This window comes from Aotus nancymaae, unplaced genomic scaffold (genome assembly GCF_030222135.1).
Source record: "Aotus nancymaae isolate 86718 unplaced genomic scaffold, 86718_ANA_hifiasm-v0.15.2.pri h1tg000012l, whole genome shotgun sequence".
In the NCBI taxonomy this organism is placed as follows: Eukaryota; Metazoa; Chordata; class Mammalia; order Primates; family Aotidae; genus Aotus; species Aotus nancymaae.
The window spans coordinates 8,168,911-8,192,511 of record NW_026988423.1 but is presented as its reverse complement, the minus strand read 5'-3'; the positions used below and the strand labels follow the sequence as shown (position 1 = coordinate 8,192,511).

The following is a 23,601-nucleotide window of genomic DNA, read 5'->3' as shown; positions in this document are numbered from 1 at the left end:
CTTGTGTCTTTTCAAATATCTTTGATGGTTAAAAGCAAAATTTATAACATAATCTTATGGAGTTTTCAGTGTATGTAGATGTAAAATATTAAGACAACTACGATATTAAAAGGAGAGGATAAAGAAGCCTATATGGTAGTAAGGTTTCTGTATTCTATTTAAATTAGGAAATTGTTGATTCAAAGTAGAATATGAAAATTTAAGTATATATATTTTAATTCTTCAAGTAATCACCAACATAGATATACAGTCAAAAACACAATAGGTAAATTAGTACAGAATACCAAAAAAATAACCCAAAAGCAGGCAGAAAAGGGATTATTTTTTTCCATACCAGTATTCCCTGGATCCTCAGAACTTGTATCAATGTTAGTATATTGCTCTAACTTATTCACCAGTTCTGTTTCAATCTGATGAAGAGTATGATCTTTAATAGCATTTTCTATATCTTCGGTGAATTTAATCTGCTCTGCCAAGCATAATATCTATTGAATAAAGAGAAAAATTATTTTTAAAAGGTAAATTTACTTAGAAATATTTTATAAATTTAAAGAAAGATACCTTTTTCCAAATTGCCAATTGTATACTGGATCGCTCCATCTTAATGTCGTACTGGAACCTCAAATATTAATGGAGTAATACAGTAGTAGAAAAAGCATTGTGTGATGCAGCCAAGCCTATTTCACAGAACTCATTTCAGACTATACTCTACTTCAGGCCTACTTTTCTGGTCCTAGAACCCGCTATGCTCATTGTAACCTCAAGGCCTTTGCATTTTCTTCCCCTCTTTTCAGAAATTGCTTCTTTTCAATCAGTAAACTACAAAGATATCAAAGTATGATGCATTCTAATTAATAAAAGGCCAATCTTTAGCATTTCAAAATAATTTCTTAGTATACTACTGAAGTTTACAACAGCAAAATTCCAATGTTCTTTTAAGATCTGTCTTGGCCAGGCACAGTGGCTCACGCCTGTAATTCCAGTACTTTGAAAGGCTGACATGGGCAGATCACTTGAGGCCAGGAGTTCAAGAATAGCCTGGTCAACATGGAGAAACCCCATCTCTACTAAAAAATACAAAAATTAGCCAGGTATGGTGGCACACGCTGTAATCGCAGCTACTTGGGAGGCTGAAGCAAGAGAATAGCTTGAGCCTGAGAGGCGGGGTTGCAGTGAGCCAAGATGGCACCACTGCACTCTTACTCCAACTTAAAACATTCTATAAATACTATATTATGGTTATTTTATGGAAGAGAAAGCCAACTAGTAATCGCTTCTAAGCAAAGTCAAGGCCAAACGTTGTGGTATGAAATTCATCAGCTTCTTTAATCAGGTCTATGATGAGGCATTTAAGGAGAACCAAATCTGCTTTTGAGAAAAAGACTTTGCTCTTTGATTTTCACATAAAAATGCTCATTTGGCACCTCCAAGCCTGATCCCAGGCAATACTACTGAATTTCTATATTATAAATGAATATCAATAAACTTAATTTTTCACAGTTTGCTACATAATTTCTGTGAATGAATAACAGAAATTATAGTCAAGTTACAGCCTTGGGTTATAAAATCACATTACTGTTAAGACAGCTGGATAGGCACTAATATCATTAATTACCTAAAATGTAATGACAACTAAAGGCGCTCTGCAAACATTATGAAATAACCTTTAAAGTGACTTGATAATGTAGGTACTTGAAGGTCAAGTAAGTAATGTAAGTGTCAAATTGTATTGCTCAGGATAACTGGCAAAGATTAGCATTTAAAGTAAAGTCAGATTCTCTCCACTTTACCACGCTGCTTCCTTCCCAGACCAGAAAGTGCCCTCTCTACCATTATTTCAAGTCCTTATAAAAAACGGACTGATAACTGAATTATCAGTACATAATAACCAATTATGCTACTTAATCCCCTTATGTAAATACTTTTGAGGTCAATATTTGTTTTTTTTGTTTTGTTTTGTTTTTTTGTTTGTTTTTTTTTGTATTTTTTTGTTTGTTTTGTTTTTTTTCTTTTGTTTTGAGGTCAATATTTGTTAGCATTAACTGCTAATAAACTAGAATTATTTATTTATTTATTTATTTATTTTATTTATTTTTTTTGAGACGGAGTTTCGCTCTTGTTACCCAGGCTGGAGTGCAATGGCACGATCTCGGCTCACTGCAACCTCTGCCTCCTGGGTTCAGGCAATTCTCCTGCCTCAGCCTCCTGAGTAGCTGGGATTACAGGCACGCGCCACTATGCCTAGTTAATTTTTTGTATTTTTAGTAGAGACGGGGTTTCCCCATGTTGACCAGGATGATCTCGATCTCTTGACCTCGTGATCCACCCACCTCGGCCTCCCAAAGTGCTGGGATTACAGGCTAGAATTCTTTATTTTAGCAGATAATGAATTATTTACATTTTTAATAGTTCACACTTTTATTTGACTGCTCAAGGGCCTGGAATTAAGTTAGTTGTAGGCTTACAACGACTGTCTTTAGCCTATTATCTACCACTATACCTCCTGATACAGTTGTCATTTACCTAACCCAAATATTATACAATCTTGCTTTTGTAGATTTTTTTATACTATGTCTTTTATTCTAAGTTGATTTACAAATCCTATCTGGAACTTGACAGAGTACTAGGAAACATTTTCAGTGGCAATAAGGCAGTCTACTCTGGTTCTACAATGGCTTTGATTATTCAGTGATGATTACTTGTATATTTCTCGAAGAACTTGAGCTTTTTTTTTTTTAAACACACTTCAGTTTGCCTTAAAATGCTAAAAGATACAAATGGCATGTATGTGAAAATGGTTCCAAATGTAAACTGTTTCAAGTTTCCATAGTTTAAGAAAACCAATATAAAAACTTGTTCCAATAGCCACTACATTTTTTTTTTTTTTTGAAAATCAAATAACTTTGAGAGCTGCTGGGTAGGTTTTTCTGTGAGAAATCATGAAACATTCCAATGTCTACCTTCCACAGTCGCTAAGAACTAAAGTTCCTGATGACCTACACCTGTAACATTAGTCAGGCCCAACTATTAAAAAATGCAGCATGTTTAACACAAGTCTAAGTGCTACATTTTGATATAGACTGGTACAAATTTTGTAAGCTAAATATCTAGTATCCAGTGTTGAGGGATGAACTCCTATTAACCCTGAGCTGCAGCAATCTCTGTAACTCACCATATGACCTCAATCTCAAATTCCCTCTCAATATTACAGTTTAGTGCTATGACTATTTCAGATTTACACTAATACCTGCTAAGTTCCTGCCAGCTCCAATGCTTAGATGATCCCATGGGAGGGGTGGATGGATAGGGACAGCAGTGTTATAGATCCTGTGCCTCTCCATCAATGATGGACTAATCATATGGAACCAGGAAGCTATTAGATGCCTGATTCCCTCCTCCCCATCCTACCTGCCACCGGCCTAGGTTGCTTGGATCTCAATTCATCCCCAACATTTTACAGCTGAAGTAACCGAGACTCAGAAGTTGAGCAATTTGCCCATTAACTATTAGATAAAGGGAGAAAACAGATGTGATTTCCTTGAGCCTCCTGGCTTCTAAGCCAGGGATCTTTCCATGTACTATTCCTATGTAACTTCTACACGTAAGCCACTTACCTGTGAAGGGAACAGAGATGGGTCAACTGCACCTTGAGAACTTCGCCCAGTAGTAACACATTCCTTCAACAACTGTTTCAAAGTTTCCTTCATTTCCAAGGCCAAATCATTCAACCATGTCTGAAAAAGAAATTGGAAAATAATATATACAAGATATAAAATAAATATACAATCTACTGACTAACTCAAATATTTTATTTCAGGAGGGGATATTATACTTTCTTATTGATCATCACACTCCCAAAATGTGTTATAGGCATATAATTCTTTATTTTCTTAGTAAATAGTTTAAATAAATTGAAGAAAACAATTTTTTTCAGCTCTTAGGATGATGAGTGTGAAAACTCATAAATCTGTGGCTAACATTACCATGACTATATCTATACAAACCAATATAATATAAGCATTTAAAAATTGACCCTTCACTTCATCATTATGACAAAACAAACCAGATAGTTTGGCCAATAAATCAGGGTCAAAATGATGGCTGGCTAAGTTCCCTGGCTTATCCTATCCTGGTAATCTTATATTCATAAAGTTGTAACCATAGGAAAGTATTGCTTCATCAGGATGAAATGTATTATTTGGGAGGTGGGGGGCACTTAGGTTGCTTCATTCAACAAAACTAATTTTGTTTCAAAGTGTATTTTTGTTTCAAAGTGTAATGTATGTTTCTACTCACTTGATTATAAATAAAATAAAAGTTAAAGTAACAATGATGATTGATTGAAACACAATGAATATTTATGAATCACTTCTTAACCTTAAAAACATGTCATTGTAATAAAAAAGCAAAAGCTGTAATCTTAGCCTTTCATCATTGCATATTTAAATAACTCTGAGTTCCAGCTCTTTTTTTTTTCATCTGTAGAGCATTTTCCAGTATTGAAAATAGCATCAAAACTCACTGAAGCTAAAAAGTGAGAATTTGCCTCTCAGTGCATGGCAAAAGAGACATATACTCTGCTAATCATCATAAAGCTTCCAGAGTTTCAACTTTTCCTTTGCTGGTATATCTGCTCTAACGCAGTTGCTAAAATTTAAGCTCTCTCTGTGTACTTTCAATAAAACTACAAGAGAGGGAAAAAAAACAACTCTTAATCAAACATGGTTAGCAAATCTCCCAGATTTCCAATCAACTGATTTATGTACTCGATATCCAATAAAATGTTGAAGCCTAACCGGGAATAAACATTTTGCTAGACTGCGTGGACATGTACATGATAATACATGGGCCCTGACTTCCAGTTGGAAGATAATTTGAAACTGAAAAATTACAATTCCATATGATACAACCTATTGCTAGTTTTAGCTACATTCCTATAATAGGGTTTCAATCAGTTTACTTCCTGTCCTGCAGAAGCAGTTAATCAATAGTTGTGTGCTTACTTGTCCACACAAATCGTCTTATACAAATTCATATTTTAAAGAGTAAAGACAACTAAAATTTCTTGAGTACCATGTTCCAAGCACTTAGTGTACTTAAAGCCAATTATCTCATTTAATTTTTAATTTAAAGTTTTTGCAACAGTTACAGGTTGAACATCCCTAATCCAAAAATCTGAAATCCAAAATCCTCAAAAATCAAACTTTTGGAGCTTGACATGATGCTCAAAGGAAATGCTTACTGGAGCATTCTGGATTTTCACATTAGGGGATGCTGAACTGACATAATGCAAATATTCCAAAATCTAACAAAATCTGAAATCTAAAACACTTCTGGTCCCAAACACTTTGGATAAGAGATACTCCACCTTTATTCAGATGATCATTTTACTGATTAGAAAACCAACACTCAGGCCAGGCGCGGTGGCTCACGCCTATAATCCTAGCACTTTGGGAGGCCGAGGTGGGTGGATCATGAGGTCAAGAGATCGAGATCATCCTGACCAACATGGTGAAACCCCATCTCTACCAAAATACAAAAAAAAAAAAAAAAAAAAAATTAGCTGGGTGTTTGAGATTGCAGTGAGCCATAATCATGCCACTATATTCCAGTTGGTGACAGAGTGAGACCCTGTTTCAAAAAAAAAAAAAAAAAGAAAGAAAGAAAGAAAACCAACACTCTACGTCACATAGCTAATAAGTATGGAGCTAAGATTGATATCTAAGTTTTTGTACTCCAAGGCCAAGGTTCTTTTCATAATTACATAAAATCCATATTCTTTTTAGTATCAAAACACTCTGAAACTAACAAGTTATTTTTTTAAGATACAAACTGAGTTTCCTGAAATGCCTAAACTAACCAACTTTATCCTCTAAATTGACTAAATTATTTTAGAAACAAAGTTCATATATAGTTAATTCTTTTTGTTTTCCTATTTGAAAAAGAATTGCTTACCTCTACATTATTTGATATAAGAACTTTATTTTTAAAAGGTACTACTTCTCCCTCTAAAGATTTCATTGCAGTTATATGTTTTGATTCCTCATCAAAGCAGACACTGCTAATGCCTGAAATATAAAAGCAACAATTTAAATGCAAAAGGACTAAAGACATAATAATTAGATACAATATATGTGTGTCACATTGTTAATATATACCCTAAAACATACATTGTAATTGAATTATAATGTATGCCACATAAAATATAGTGCTCCTAGTGTTTAAATGTCCTATTGAGGGGAAAAAAGATCACTTTCTTGATCAATATTCTTATTATCTGAAATATTTCTTATCAATATCTAACTGTATATGGCCACTGGCCAAATTTGTGAATGTTTATATATATATATATATTTATATATTTGTTTATTCATTCCTACCATTTTCCAGAAAAAATATTTAGGCAACCTAATCAATTAGTGCATACCAATCAGTAAGAATTGTCCTAACTCACATTCTTGCAGGAGTGAAAAATATTACAATCTCTTTAGAAAATGATTTGACAGTTTCTAAAAAAGTTAAACATATACTTACTATATAACATAGCAATTCCAGAACTAGGTGTTTATCCAATACAAACAAAAACGTATGTTTACAAAAATACTTGTATGAATGTTTACAACAGCTTTATTCATAACAGACAAAAACTGGAAATAACCCAAATGCCCAGGAACAAGTAAATTTGTTGAAGGCAACTAAGACTTCCCCTTCCCCCAAATTTTCATATCACTTTATAGCATATAAAAAACTTGAACATACAATCTCATTGTGATCTTCACAAAAAAACTATATTATTATTTGCAATATAAAGAGAAAAACTAAATTTCAGAGAGGTAACTTGATAACTGATTAATAATAAATAGTAGAGATATTGGTTGAATACAAGCCTTCTGATTCCAAGAGTTTTATTTTACTACCTCCAATTGCCCAAATCATAGTTACAAATATAAGCATCCTAAAGCTTCAGATACACAGGAATTGATAAATATTTCTGTATAGGACCAGAGAGTAATTTTAAGTCTACTGGACCATATGGTCAGTGTCAACCACTCAACTCTGCATTCATAGCATGAAAGCAGCTACAGATAATACATAAACTACTGTGCAGAATTATGTTTCAACAAAACTTTATTTAAAAAACAAAAAGCAGTAAGCTAGATTTGGCCCATGGGTTATATTTTGCTGATCCTTGACTATTAGTTAAAATGATGAAAATTATTTTACTTCATAAATTTACTCTGAAAAATATAGCTCTTTTCTATAGAGTTGTTTACAGAACCATTCATTTGCTTTGTCTTTCCAAGCAAATTAAATATTTTAAGAAAGCAATACTCATTATTTTGGTAATAAACCTATTTCATTTGCCACTAATAAGTATCCCATTGAAGTGACTCGACTCTACCACATAAAAGCATTTGATATTACACTTTCCCCCCATGTAATCTTACCTGTTTCCATAGCTTAACTATTATTTCTATATGAATGATTCCCAATCCTACATTCACACCTAGGTGTCTTCACTGACAATAACTGCCTATGGAGTATCTCCACCTGGATGTCATTTAGGAGACCTTAAACTCAATAATGAAGAGGCATATTCTCCTTCATTCCAGGCGTTTGCACAACCTATTCCCACTGCCAACCCACCTTTTTTCTAACTAAGGCCTATACGTTTTTCAGATATCACTCTAGATGTCACTTACTTCATAATGCCCTAAAACTGAGCTAAATGCCCTCACGGATGGAGCTATATCACCACATACTTATGCCAATCACCACAACTGTCATACTATATTATATTTGTCAGCTTACAACCTTGTCTCTCCCATTAAACTGTATGTTCTTTGGGTATAGGAACTGTATTTGGATATATAAACTGACTACTATATTCAGTAGTCTACCCAAGAGTATAACATTAGACCTGGCAGATAGTTGAAACTCAATAAATATCTGTTAAATAAATGTTGAATCCTACCAGCAAAAAGCTTCTTAAGGTGAGACTGAATCACTGATGGGTTAGTGGATTGGCCCAATATTTCTAATAAGTCATCATCGCCAATAAAATAAAATCGTGGGAATGCTGAGCGTTTTTCCTAGTAAAAATAGAAACAAAAAAATAGCATTCTTTTTCAAATAATTAAGATATCAAGTACTTCACAATTTATTATGTATTTTTGCTTAAAAAACATGCCTCCAAAAATTCGTTTAATGATTTCTGACATCTTTGAAGCTGATCAACTATTGTTAGTAGAGAATTTCTGATTCCGGCATGAGTAGTTAATGTTGTGACTCTATTGTCTTTCTTGATATCAGTCATTATTGATCTACAAAAGAAAAAAAAGTATCATCACATCTATTTTAATTATTTGGGCGGTAAGAGAAGGAGATTAAGACTTTTTTACCTGCTTAAAACAAACTAGAGGTAACACTATTATAACAGTATTATACCTCTAGGAATGTTAAAAATTAATATCACATTACCATTTTTAACTTCCCATATTATAAATTATCTTATATATTTCATTTGCTAAGCTAATATTAAGCCCTACCTCATAGAGCTAATGGTTGAGTGACAGCAAAAGACATCAAATAATTTCTAGAAATATTTAAATAAAATTGTGATAAATGCGAAGAAGGAAAAGTAAAGTAGTGTTAAACTGGCTAATAGGGCAACCCATAACCTAGGACTTCTTTAAGGAAGTAATTTAAATTGATATATAGATGAAGAATAAAAAGTGAGTAAGTCGAAGAAGTTTCTGGCAAAGATTCTGGGGAAAAGTTAGGTTATATCTGAAAAACCAAAAGCTAGAGTCACCAAAGCAAAACAGAGAGCAGCACAAGAAAAGGATAGAGAAATGAACAAGGAGCAGATCATGCTTTATCCCTAGCACAATGAGAAACATTTTAAAGTTTTATTTAGAGGAGTAAAACAAAGTGCTGAACCTGCATTTTTAAACAGTTACTCTGGCTGCTGTGCAAAAAACTTATATACAAGAGCAAGTCAGAAGGTTAATGTGGATAGTCCAGGTAAGATATACAGAACTTTAGAACAGAATAGGAGAAGTACAAATATACTTCTATAACGGTGTTTGGTTCAAGATATACTGTGTAGGCTAGAATCAACAAAATTTGGCAACTTAATGTATGTAAAAGTGGAAGAAGGAGATATCTAAGTTATCCATCATGTCTCTGCTTTCAGCAATTAGGTTTGGCCATTTATTGAAACAGGAATCAGAAAGAAAAAAGATTTGTTGGAAAGGAAGTGGCAAGTTAAGCTCATGACTTCAGTTTTAGCCTTCTGTTTGAGGATGTTTGGTAGACTTGGAGCTCAGAAGAGAAATATGGGCTATATATGTAAGGTGAGGAGACCTCAGCACAGACAAGAGAACTGATGCTGACAGTAGTTAAGATTACCTGAGAATACACAGAGAAAACAATCAAAGGCTGAGGCCTGGAGAATGACTACATCTAAAGGGTTGGAGATAGCTAAGTACTAGGAACTAGGTATAGAACCAGAGAGACAGTCAGAAAACCAAGACAGCACAATATCACAAAAGCCAACAGAAGAGACTTTCCAAGAAAGAAGAAATGCTGAACTCTATTAAATACTAATGAGAGATAAAGTAAAATAAGAAATGAAAAATGCCATTTGAATTTAAAACAGGAAAATAATTGGTAATTTTAGGAAGTACGTATTATTAGGTAGAGTGGTAATAACAGAAACCACACCATTACGGTTCAAGAAGTAAATGCCTGAATAAGACGAATAGCTTCTCAAAAGGATCTAGTAAAGAAAAAGTTTGAATACAGAGAGGATATCAATAATGTAAAAGTAATTTGCTTGTATTACTCCACAATATGAATTAATTTTTTAAAATACCATATAAGTCCACATCTTACATCATTGTACTGACCTAAAATCTTCATCAACCCTGTTGAAGCGTGTCTGTTCTTTTGGCAATGCTCCACGGCCAAAAATGGGTTCCAAATACACCCACTTTCTCTGAATATGATTTAAATTCTGCAGGTACTCATCCAAATCTGCAAGTTTTCTTTCCCAAATTGACACTTTATCTTCAAATCCTTTATAATAAGGAGAATCCTTTAAGGACTGAAGAAGGCATCTATTATCTCCAACCTGATTTACTATGTCTTTCCAGTCTTTAATCAGCTTCATAGTTCGACTTTGGCTGTCTTCATAATCAATTAATGTAAACACTGCTCCAACTCCCCAAAGATCAAGTTCACGTAAAGCTTCTCTGATTGTAACTTCACCTTGTGCCCGACTATTTAAATCCTATTTAACACAAAATATCCATGTTTATTACTTCAACATTAATTATCACATAAGCAAATAACAGAAAAGTATATTATGAAAAAATATATTTTATCCGGCTTTTCACCATAAGGCAAAAAAAAAAAAAACGTTAAGTGGCTCTATTTTACATGCAACCCAAGAGAATTACTGGCTATTTTATCAAAGCATGTAAGATACTAAGTATCCTGGTTCACATGGTCAAAGGATACACAAAGTTCTGCCTTATTCTTTTTACTTCTCTAAAAGAAAAGCAAAAAAATAAAGCATCCATCCCAAAAGACAAAACTAGTTTGGCTTATTTAAAGTTTTACAGACCAAAAGGCCAATATTTTGAACAAAAGAAATTCAGAAATTATATTGTAATCTTATTGTAAATTCTGAAACATCTAAAATGATTAACAATCAACTAGAGTTATCTTCTGCAAGAGTCATGCTTCATAACTTCTCAAAATTATTTTAAAACATTCCAGGGTTATTAACAAACACAAAGGTTTATTTTTTTGATAGGAAATAAAACAATCTGACATCAAGAGTCCTTATATATTTGAATGGCCACAATGCAACACTAAAAATCTGTCACTTCTAATAGAATTATGACAACTTTTAATTTTACCTGAGACCTTTTCTAAACCTGATTAGCAAACTGATTCTTGGTTTAGCTCTCTGGATTTGTGTTTTCCCTAGCTTCTATTTGTAACATACCACATAATTTTTAATGTATCTTATGTAAAATGATTTGTGTTTATTCACTTTTTGATTGAAGCTGATTCCCTTCTTAAAGGAAGACTTTTTTTGTATTTAAACAAAATATGAAGCAAGATTGTATATTTAAAAGGTCACACTTAAGGGATATTTATAAAAGTGATCCATACCTTAAGGTCTGCAGCTTTGGCTACAATTGTATCAGCTACTCTGAGCAAATCACCAAATAGTAGTTTCTCTAGACTAGTCCCCCTAGGAAGTCCAAGGAGACGAAAAAGGTCAAGCCAGTGATCTGGAGAAAGATGCTCCCCTCTCACGTGTTTCAAGATAGGAATAACAATCTGTTAAAAAAGAAAAAGAAGAAGGCATATGTATACATATATACATATATATAAGCAAAATGCAAATTTGTATTTACTTTTATGCTTATTAGTTACCAAATTTTAATTACTCCATTTTCTTGTTTAATAATCTAAAAATCATATTCTTAAACAGAATTGTATAAAACTTTTTATTAAACGTTGCTATGGATACACACAAATTATTCTTTGTAGTTTAATATATTTTAAAACATGACATAGGCTATTTCTATTTTTATTATTTTAGAATATAAAATAATAAAAATAGAAATTCTAAAATAGAATATTTTAGAATTCCAGCACCCATGTTGGACTGGAATGTATAAACACTATTTTTTTACTTTAACCATAAATTTCTTAGCTTGTAACTTCTTTCTCATTGGTAGCAAAAGTAGCAATAATTTCTAGGATTTACTCTGTATTTCCTATTTTCTTCATGAAATGGAATAATTTAGTTGAAAAACATGTAAAGTAAAATTATATAGTTCAGTCACTACATAAGAAAAAGATATGAAAGCTCCAAACATGGTTTTTAATTAGCAAAATAAGGAAAACAATCTCACTTTATATTTGTCAACCTCTGATTGTAATTTCACTGTCATCACTGAATGTTCTTCGACATTCCTTAATCTGTCATGCCAGTTCATCAGAAATTCCTCAAACAGGTATGTCTTACTCCTATAAACATACCGAAAACACATTACAAAGTTTATATCCAAAAATAAAACAACCAAATTATTAGTCTAAGTATTGTTTTTGAATCAAACCGAAAAGTGATCCAGTCTTCATTGGCCATTTCCTGAAATCCTTGTTGAAACTCTTCATAAAAGGCCCAAATTTGTGCACAGCTCTCAATATCTTTAGAGATGCTACACGCCAGAGAGAAATTAGGCTCTTCTAGTCTAAAATGACGGCAATCATCACTATAGAAACAAATATTGAAATACTATATTTTAAAAACAAATATTGATACTGTTAAGTATCATTAAGTTATTTAAATGCATTCTTTGTATGAGTGTACACACACGTGTATGTTTAATAATGGAAACAATAAGAAACTACCTATTTAATATGAGAATTTTATTTTACCTGCTCATATATGAACTCTATAAATTCATTAATATACATTTTTTCCAAAGAAGTCAAAATTGAGTTAGTAATATAGAGGATTTTATATGTATATAATACATATCATATATGTAAATATTTGAGATTGTATAAATCTACAGATTAATCTGAGAAAAAAATACTCTTCTCAGTTGAAAGGGCAAGCTTCTAGAGTATAAGATATCCTTCATCTAATCAGTATAATGCCATTTAGTAATTACGGTAACAAAACCTCCACTCACTTACGAAAGCATTTACTTAAATAGAACAAACCTAAAGCAGTGCTCAAATTTCATACTTCATATTATTATAAGCCAACAACTCATTTTTTTCTTTGAATTATTTTATTATTACTTATTCTGCTAGATTCATTTTTTTTCTCAGAGGCACTAAAAGTAGTTTTTCTGAAAATTATACATATTTCATTTTTAAATAGAATAAGTTGAAAGAAAGTGACTATTCCAACCCCCTGATATAACTGCTTGGTAAATTTATCTTCTAGGCCTTTCTTGAAATTTGCTTTCTCTTAATATCCTTATATAACACAACTATGACTCCTAAGACAAGGGTAAATGAACGCTTATTATTTGTATTTTGAAAAGTGATGAAATTCATGAGGAAAGGTATGAAGATAACAGACATGAGAAAATTACTAGCTTGATATATAAATTGCTGTTTCAAAATGAGCACCATCAGTTTTAAATAAAAAACATACACTAGCTTTTTTCTTGTGACTTCAAGATCATCAAACTCAATTTTTTTCTCTTTTATTAACTTTGCACTTTTTTCAAGAGTATTATGTTGGCCAGTTTCAATAACATCATCGCCAGGTTTTAGTTGGTCCCAACGAGCTTTAAATTTTTCCAGTTCTTGATAATAGATCTGAAGACGTGATTTCACATTTCCTTTCATCGCTTCAATCTATAAGACAACAGAGTTTAAATAATTTAATGCAGAATAAAATCTAATTTTGATTTCACACTTTTCTTTCCAATATTTTCTATTTAAAAGTGAAAAAATATCAATGAGCAATGTCAACTTTTCAAAGGATGATTTTATTAATTCTAAGTTTAATAAAATAATTCAGATATAAATTAGACCATAAATTTATAACAAAAGATAACCTTCAAATAACATCATTTAAAAATCATTCATGTGATTAACCTAGTACTACTAACAACAAAGGTAATATAATTTAAAAATGTTTGTTTGATGACTGCTGGTGGTTCTGAGGATATAGCTGCTAAATTAAGGAAGGGATTGCCTAGTCTCCCATGCAGCTAAGGGCTGGGGCCTAAGGGTAACTTCTGCTCAATAAAATATGAGTGTAGTAGATATGTGCAACTTCCAGGTTGTGTCTTTAAAAGACAGATGGTGCCATTTTCTCTTTCCCTCTCTCCTGATCCTACTTTGGTAGCAACTGAATGTGGTAATAACCCATTCTGGACAATATCCTAGAGATGGGAGACAAATAAGATTGATGAAACCTAGGACCCAGACAAAGTTACAGAGCAGAGGCACCATATCAGCTTATAGTGTAATGTGAGAGAGAAACGTAAGCTACAATTTTGGGGGTCTCCATTAGAATCGTCAAACTGATATCCTAATAAATTTAGTAATTAAAGAAAACATGAGTTTCAGAAATAAACAAGCTATACATAGTACATAAGCAATAAATTCATTTATAAGACTATAAATAATGTTACATTTCAAAGACACTGGTTTCTTCTTGGTATGATAGGAAGGAAAGAAAAACCATGTGAAACAATCACCATTTATATAAAGATCAATTTCGCCAGACACATTAAATTCTTATAAACCTTGGCTATAAAAGAGTAAAAGATAAGCATGAAATCTTAAGTGAGAAAAAACTTTCCATTTTAATAAATAACTAAAAGATCTAACCTGATCTTTAATCATAAGTTGGTGACTTTCCATCATTAACTCAAATTTATCCCACTTAGCTTTCAAATTACTAATTGTTTCTAAACCTCCACCAGCCACAGTTCGTAAAAGTCTGTTTTTGTCTTCAGCTTCTTGAAATAAGGGCAAAATCTAAAGGTTAAAAAAAAATAACAACTGTGAATGACAATCTATTTTTTAAATTAAAGATTTTATTTATTTTAATTTTTGTTTCATAACTTTCTATTTAAATTAAAATTTTTGCATTTAAATGATTTGTTAAATTTCTAGATATGCGGATTTGGCAGAAAAAAAAACTCCTGGATATAAACTTCCTGATGGTTATTTTTTACTATACACAAGCTCAAATAAGGCACTCTAACATCAGAGGTTAAAAAAGATAAAGTAGTAATATGAGACTAAATGAAATCCATAAAGATAATATTATAGCTTTCAAAGTAAACTTATTATAAATGTTCCATTCACAAGAAAATGCTAAAGAGGGCTCGGTATGGTGGCACGTGTCTGTAGTCCAAGCTACTCAGGAGGCTGAGGCGGGAGAATCGCTTGAACCAGGGAGGCAGAGGTTGCAGTCAGCCAAGACCACGCCATTGCACTCCAGCCTGGGTGACAGAGTGAGAATCCTTCTCAAAAAAGAAAAAAAAAAAAAATGCTAAAGAGGTTTCTAAAGGAAGTAAAATTAGTGATTATGTAAGAGCATATGTTAACCAAATTATCCTACGTAGTAGAGAAGAGAAAGTCATCAAAAAAGGTACTTAAGAAACAGACAACTAAAGAAGTAAAATTAAGCTCCTGCATTCAGGGTTTCTAACTGAAATATCCTAAGTTGTATATAGCTAACAGTTTGTTAAACAGTTTGGGTATAAGTTAATGGGTGCTCAACTGTTGGAATTGCCTCTAAGGCTTTTAAAGCTCTCTAAAACAATAGTATCCTATAATTAATATCTATACTTTTACTATTCAATAAAGCAATAAAATCAATTTAAACATTTTTAAATATCACTGTGCCTACATAATACAACAGACAGCAAAGGAAATTCAACTATAACTCAATTGGCCAGGCCTGGCGGCTCAAATCTGTAATCTTAGCACTTTAGGAGGCTGAGGTGAGAGGATTATGACTAACCTGGGCAACATAGTGAAAACCTCTAAAAAACATGGTGAGAATCTCTAAAAATAATGTGAATCTCTTAAAAAAAAATTTAAAAATTAGCTGGGCATGGTGGTGCACACCTGTACTCCTAGCTACTGAGGAGGCTGAAGCGAGAAGACTGCTTGAGCCCAGGAGTTTGAGGCTGAAGTGAACTATGATTGGACCACCTCAGGAGTTTAATTTTCTACATGTGGACAAAACTCTAATTAGCCCATAAAATATATCACAATAGTTTCCTAGTCTACCTACTTTCAGTCCTACCCCTCAAATCCACATATCAACAAAGAGACATACCAAAAGAGAATTACAAATATCTTGCTATATAAAACATAGCAACAACTCCCCAATGCCCACAGAATGAGATTCTAAGGTCCTCGGTGTGGGTCATATGGAGATTCTGCCTACTTCTTTTATTATCTCATGGCGCTTCCTACCTCACATACTACCTCTTATAATACCTAATTGCTTGCTGTTCCCAGTCAACAACATCAATTTCTCCTTTTATCTTTTGTGATACTACAATCTCTTGTCTTTCCTCACACCCCATTCATTCCCTTTACTCCTCCTCCTATGCTTAACTCTAAATTTTGCAAGGTTCAAGCCTGGTCTTAAACCCTCTGTTTGTTACGTACCAGTTGGTCTAAGCTAATCCCAAGGCTTAAATATCATAGATATAAAAAAGACTGCAAAATTTATATTTGTAGTCCTTAACCTTTACTCTAAATTCAATATTCCTCATTCAATTTCTACCAGACTACTAAATCTCCACTTCCAAACTCCATGTGCTCCTCTAGTCATCCTTATTTCAGGAAATGACACCAATACTTTCCCAGCTGCTCAAGTCAAAATCCTAGGAGACATTTTGATTCATCTTTCTCTAACCACATCCCCCATACATCATCAGTCTCTCCAGTTCTATCTCCTCTACTACATGATACAAGCTTCCATCGTCTCTTGTCTATCATTTCGTAATATCCTACTAACGGCCTGTCCACAACTATTATCTCCCTTCAATTCATTTTCCACAGAGCAGCTAGAGTCATCACTTTAAAATCTCAGAGACACTGTGTCATTCCCCCACTTAAAGCCCTCTAAAGACTTTTTATTATACTCAGAATAAAATACAAACTTCTTATGATTGTCTAAAAGCATCTTCGTAATCTGGCCCTCGCCTCTCTTTCCAATTGCACCTCATACCATTCTCTTCCTTGAATTCTATGCTTTCCTGATAATTAACTTCCTCGATAATGTTTACATCTATTCCTTAAGTATACCAAACTCCTTCTCTACCTTAAGATCTTTGTATATGCTATTCATACTTTTTGGAATGATCTGTCCCCAAATCTCAGAATGTTGGCTTCTTCTTATCTTTCAGGTCTCAGTTCAAATGTCCTCTCTCTGAGAAGATATCCCATGATTATCCACCCTAAGTAACATCCCCTAGTTGAGCATATTCATCCTCACTTCTCTCCTCTCTCTCTTTCTTTCTCTATCTCTTTCTCTCTCTCTCTCTCTCTCACACACACACACACACACACACACACACACATGTATGTTCCATGAGAATAGAATATGTTCAGAGCTGCATCCCCAACTCCTAGTACAATGACCGGCATACATCAGGTAATCCATACATATCCATCAAATAAATAAATAAATGCCTCTGCTAAATGCCACAGCTTATATAACCATTCCTATTTTAGTTAATTCCTTCTACTAGATAGATATACTATTTTATTCACCTTTAAACCCTCTTTTATACCTTTAAGTCGATCATATACAAGTCTGTAGTTCTTTCCATTGGGGGGGTATATTATTTTATTCACCTTGAAACTCTCTTTATAATTTTAAGTCTGTCACATGGTGGGGGCAAATAAAAGTTTGTATACTAATTTGAATTATTTCTCTTTATTACTCTAAAAATAACTAAAATCATCATATGTTATAAAACTTTGGTTTCTTTATTCTGGCCTCTAGCCTTCTGGATACTTTTTTATGAATCTTTACCATTCTCCTTTGTATTTAATTATGAGCTCTTCCATCGTGTATGTATGTGTGTATATGTATTCCTAATTTAGCTCTAACTTCATAGTTTTGCATCCTAAAGTAATAACTCTAAAGGTAACAGGGTTATTTAAGGTTACTCTTACTCTAATGTGCCACATCATAAAACAGACTGCAAGTATATCTAAAAACAATACTAAGTATTACTATTACTGTTTCATTATACCAATAGCACATCAAGAGTCTAATCACGAACTAACCAGTTGAGCCAGATTATTGTGGACCTCCTTATAATGTTGAGATCGTATATTTGTAAATAATGACATAAAATTACCTAATTTAAACATTTCTCACGCAGTAAAAAGTAACTTTACTTTGTGATTCTCACCTCCGGCTTCCGTTCCTGTAACTTACTATATCGAAGATTTGCATCACCAATTTCTTCCACAGACTGGGGTATAATTGTTAAGACTTCCATTGCCTCAGTAACAAATGTATCAATTTCATGTAAATGAGCTGAGTGGTAACATTGAAATACAAGAAATGTAATTATTACCATCAAAAATACTAAATTACATACTTTCTAAATCAAAGGGTAGAAGAAATCACTACATGGAATACAGATACAGTAAGTTCTAAATTATCATTTGCTTTCATAAAACGAAATTTCAAGATGTGGAATAAGCAAAGAAATTTCTTTCTATGAAAGTTTAGTTGTTTCGCATTGTATTTAAAAATTTTAAGAAAAGCTTAAAATACACTTAAATTTTACTAAACATTTTTTGTCTTTTATACAACATACTAAAACACCTCAGTTTAAAGGAAAAAGAAGAAACTGTGGTATAAAATACTTTGTCCTTTGAGGATATAAGCAGAAATGCATTATACCAAAATTAACTACCTTTCTCAATTACATATGCAACAATCTGATACTAGCTCAGACTACAAATAATAAAGATGTCTTCGTTTTAGACCTCTTAAAGATTGAATATAGACTTTCCTACTTTTTTTCAATTAGTTCAGTTTTGGTTTTTAATGATTGTTGAAATTTACATTGTATAACTATCAAATACATGCTTCTACATATCAAATTAAGTAAAAATAAAAATTAAAATGTGTCTTTACCTTGTATGGACTTCTTCAAAGAAAGAACAAGCAGATCAAATAACTTCTGGATGAGATCGTCAATCACAGTCTTTACAGGGTTGCAGTTAATATTTAAGCAATCTACCTTGACGGCACTGAAAAATGTCAATCGACATATTTTGACGCAGAAAAGATTAACTAGAAAAAAAGCATCTTATATAATATTACAATGATTTCATGTAAATACACTTAAAAACGTATGTCAACAGTAACATGGTGATCTTTAAGCATATTTAGATTTAATTTAGCAAAAATGCCTTACACATACTATTTTGAAGTTTTTCATTTCATAATGATTTTGTTATGATACTACAATTTTAATCATCCAGAATATCAGCTTCAAAAGAAAGGTGGCACATTATGAATTACTAAAGTATCAAAATAATATATTTAAATGTTTATGAGCTCCTCTTGTCACAGCATGTAATACACCTACTTAAATATTTATAAAATAAATTTACTATCTTGCAGCCAAAATACAAACAATAAAAATAAGGCAAAATTAATATAGATAGAAAGTGAATTTAGATTATTAAAGCACTAAAACAACAAAATTATGAGACACCATTGTGTCTCATCATTTAATAGATGAGACAACTATTAAATTCAAAAAAATTTAAAGAATAGTTAATTTGAATCTTCAATTGTGTGGGAAAACAGAATTCCCAGAACTGTTAGAACATAAAATAATGCAATATTTGTAAAGAGCAATGTATATGTCAAATAATTTTAAATTGGCATATCCTTTGTCTTAACAATTCTAGCTCTAGAATTTATCCTAAGGAAAATTTCAAGGCAAACTCCAAGATTTATATACAAATATCTTCATGAAAGCACTAACTATTATAGGGAAAAGATAGAAACAAGGTAAATATAGAAATGGCAAAATAAATAAATTTTTACATATCCATATATTTAAAAATCATATTTTTGAGTATAGATGATAACATGGCAAAATACCAATGAAATCGTAGTCAATAAAAATAGCAGGATAGGCAGGGCACGGTGGCTCATGCCTGTAATCCCAGCACTTTGGGAAGCCAAAGCCGGCAGATCACCTGAGGTCAGGAGTTCAAGACGAGCCTGGCCCACAGAGTGAGGTCCCGTCTCTACTAAAAATATAAAAATTAGCCGAGCTTGGTGGCGGTTGCCTATAACCCCAGTTACTCGAGAGGCCGAGGCAGGAGAATCGCTTGAACCCAGGAGGCGGAGGTAGCAAGACTCTGGACAGAGTGACACTCTGTCTCAAAAAAAAAATAGCAGGATATAGTATACTCTACATTTTTAAGTATATATACTAATATGTCCAAAACATCAAATATTAATAGGAATTATCTCTGTACTTTACTATAGTTAAAACAATTTATAAAACAAATGTACTTTTTAATAATCAACAACAAGTGTAAAGTTTTTAGATGAGTAATTATTTCCATTGTAGCCCAATGCAAATTGTAATATTCTAAGTAACGAAAAGCTGAACTAGACTCACTCATCTGAGGAATACCTCATATTTATCTTAAATCTTACAAAGTTAAAAAAATCTGAAAACTTTTGTCAAAAAGATTATTTGGAAAGCTATTTGCTTTTCTCTAAAAGCACAGAGGAAGGTGAGATCCTTAAGAGGCAAATTACATGTATTAATTAAGTACTATTTTATCAGAAAAATATAATTTTCTTTCAAAGTTTTACTTATTTATTCTCAAACACCTACTAGCTGGAGAAGTTTAAACTACAGTTCTTAACAACCAAAAGCTATATATAACAGTCAATTTTCTTGACACATGAAATTATAAGATTCCTGAAATCCTGACATATAAAGAGTCATGATTTCTGATATGTGATACATGAATATAGGTGATTTTGGAAAACCTGAAAGATTATATTATACTGTATTTTGCTAATGAGTTAACATAAAGTGATATAATTACAGAAAAGAAGTTTTACTGACTACAGAATGCTGTGGACAAGACAAACACTCATGTTTCATTTGAAAATATTCATAATATGAAACAGGTTCTGTTCAGCCAAATAGAAATGAAAAATGCCTCATCATATATCAAAGATGCATATTTAAAAATTATTTTCTTATGATACTATCTAAAATACATCATTATAATACAGCTTTTCTAATCTTACACCTTATTTCCAAAAAGTACCGACAGAATAAAAGTGTTTGTGTTTGTATGTGCACATGTGTGTATTCACTTACATGAATACATGGTAATTTGTTAGCAAGAAATGGCAAAATGCAAAATATAGTATGGGATAGGCATTGTTGATTTTATTATTTTGTTTTCTTTGGCAAGGATCATAAATAGGAAAGCCATCTACAGTGGGACAAATGGTAGAGGGAAAAGTAGAGGTTCTTAGGCAGTTAAGCGACAGCATTACGTCAAAGCAGACAGACAAGATTGGGGTCAAAGGCAAGACCCAGTAGAGAAGAAAATCCCCATATATAAGTACCACAAAAGCACTATCTTTTCCTTACTTTAATCGAATGTTAATGGTACTACTGGTATCCAAATCACCTAGGCTCAAAACCTCAAGTCATTTGTCTCTTCCTATTCCTAATCCTTCATCTTCCTCCAATAAATAAGACTTCTTAATTCCTCATACTATTTCCTCCTCCCCATTTTTAGTTCCAACAAGGTAATTCAATTAATTATTATGGCCGGGTGTGGTGGCTTATGCCTATAATCTCAGCACTTTGGGAGGCCAAGGATGGTAGATCACCTAAGGTCAAGAGTTTGAGACCAGCCTGGTCTCTACTAAAAATAAAAAAAAATAGCCAGGTGTGGTGGCGCATGCCTGCAGTCCCAGCTACTCAGGATGCTGAGGCAGGAGAATCACTTGAACCCAAGAAACAGAGGCTGCAGTGAGCAGAGATCATGCCACTATACTCCAGCCTGAGTGACAAAGCAAGAATCCATCTCAAAAAATAATAATTATATTATTATTACTGGTCTTCTGGATGACTGACAGACTAGCCTGTCTGCCTCCAGGATCTCTTTATCCCACCATATATCTCAGTGTTTCCAGATTAACTTTCCTAATGAACAGCTTCGCTACTGACATACTCCCATTTTGAACCCTTTAAAAGCTAATCATTCCAAAATGAAAAAAATCCAAATTCTCTATTTTTGAATGTAAGACTCCCAAATCTGTACCTTATATATACCTTTCAGGATCATCTGCCTCTAGTGCCTAATAAAATATTAACTCTAATAAAATTTTCAATTAATCAACATCATATTTTCAACACAAATCCTTTTCCTAAGAGGCTCTTTTTTACCCTCCCATTTTCATTTTCATTTGCACCTGTCAAAATCCTAGTTCAAGTGTTACTATCTTAACAAAGCTTTTCCTTGATTTTGCCCCAGATGGAGGGGATGTCAGCATCCTCTGAATCCCCATAGTTTTAGTTCAGTCTTAATATGGAATATAGACTATTCCACCTGATATTAATAACAATTAAAAGTAACTTACATTTATTGAAAATATACTCTGTGCCAGTTACTTATATGGAAATTACTCAATCTATTGTTGCTAATATTTTAAAGCTAAATAAATTTAGATTCACAGTTTTAATGACTGTCCGTCATGCAGCTGGTAACAGCTACCTAATTCCAAAACCCACTTACTTAAACCCTGTGTGTACTTGACTTAATCATCAAATATATTTGTCTTATTGCACTACCAGAGGTTAAGAAATTTATCTCAGGTCCTCTGTCTTCTTCCTCTTTGTACTCCTAAAGCACAAAGTTTTGCATGTCATAAACACTCACTAAGTATTTATTGAAAGAATGAAAACATAAATTAATAAGAGTGATATTATCCTTTATAGGTGATATATGTACCATTACACAAGGACTTTCATGGAACTTATTGCTAAGAGTGGTTCTAGTGGTGAGAATTTCAGATACAAGTAGGTTATATTCTCAAGTAGCTGAGATGCCGCTCAGAGGCTTTTGTCCACATTTAGGGCAATATCTAGAAGCAGCACTACGTTGTGTGCTTTCCAGGGCATCTTGAAAGGAAGCAGAGCAGTACAAAAGCAGAGTGAAAGGTCACTAGCTTTATATTCTCTAGGATGCTCTCACCAGTAGTGTCTAACCATACTGAGACTGTGCCAATGCATATCAAACATAGCTTCTCATGCCAGATCAAGACAGAAGCCTCTTTCTCCAGTCTACTTCACCTAAATAGGTCTCAGCCAGTAGAGCTTCTAGAAGGAAAACTTGTTTTATTATCTGTAATGCCCTATATAGATGATACTCAAGTGTCATAGCTGAGATCTAGAGGAGCTAAGAAGCTGATCTGACTTCAATACCACTAAGTAAAGAGTTCACTTACTACCCATGCCAAAAAATTATTATGGAACCTAAGTATTATATTAACCTTCAATACCTTGGAAGTCGTTCTACTTCTTTCCCTTTTATTTTTAACGCTTTAAAATTTTTCTCCCAATCATGTACAGTAAAAAGATGCTTTTCCACGAGAGCTTCCATATCAACTTGCCCAATTACAATCCATTCCTGTTTAAAGAATGAAAAATGTATTACTAAAGACATAGAACCAATATGTTAACATATAATAAAAGACTAGGATCTAACCATCAAAACCAATAAAAAGAGGCAAATATGTGGTATTCAAGTAAATGTCAATTTAAGTAATATAATCATTACTGCAAAGCCTAAAGAATAAACAGAATAAAAAAGAGATTTAATATGAAAATGCAGTGATCATAAACTTTTTTTAAAGAAAATTATATAAACTCTCTGTTTAGATTATCTTCTCAAATTAAATATATATAAAACTTCAAAGATGTAATCACTTTTGCAAAACCAAGAGTCACTATAGGCTACAAATCTGAAAGTGTCCAGATACAT

At 32.7% G+C, this 23,601-nt stretch overlaps 1 protein-coding gene across 5 annotated transcripts in view; it reads right to left on the bottom strand.

Moving 5' to 3' along the window:
- DYNC2H1 (dynein cytoplasmic 2 heavy chain 1) overlaps positions 1–23,601 on the bottom strand; it is a 376,161-nt gene that overhangs the window by 324,630 nt on the left and 27,930 nt on the right. For all 5 annotated transcript variants that reach the window (XM_064375367.1, XM_064375368.1, XM_064375371.1 and 2 more), the window contains exons 18-31: positions 23,120–23,247; positions 18,692–18,807; positions 17,955–18,082; positions 14,392–14,541; positions 13,202–13,407; positions 12,147–12,302; positions 11,943–12,057; positions 11,191–11,361; positions 9,915–10,297; positions 8,192–8,324; positions 7,976–8,093; positions 5,956–6,068; positions 3,615–3,734; positions 335–485 (exon numbers count right to left, since the gene is read on the bottom strand). In XM_064375367.1, coding sequence (XP_064231437.1) covers positions 335–485; positions 3,615–3,734; positions 5,956–6,068; positions 7,976–8,093; positions 8,192–8,324; positions 9,915–10,297; positions 11,191–11,361; positions 11,943–12,057; positions 12,147–12,302; positions 13,202–13,407; positions 14,392–14,541; positions 17,955–18,082; positions 18,692–18,807; positions 23,120–23,247 — 2,188 coding nt within the window. The remainder of the gene's footprint in view (positions 1–334; positions 486–3,614; positions 3,735–5,955; positions 6,069–7,975; positions 8,094–8,191; positions 8,325–9,914; positions 10,298–11,190; positions 11,362–11,942; positions 12,058–12,146; positions 12,303–13,201; positions 13,408–14,391; positions 14,542–17,954; positions 18,083–18,691; positions 18,808–23,119; positions 23,248–23,601) is intronic.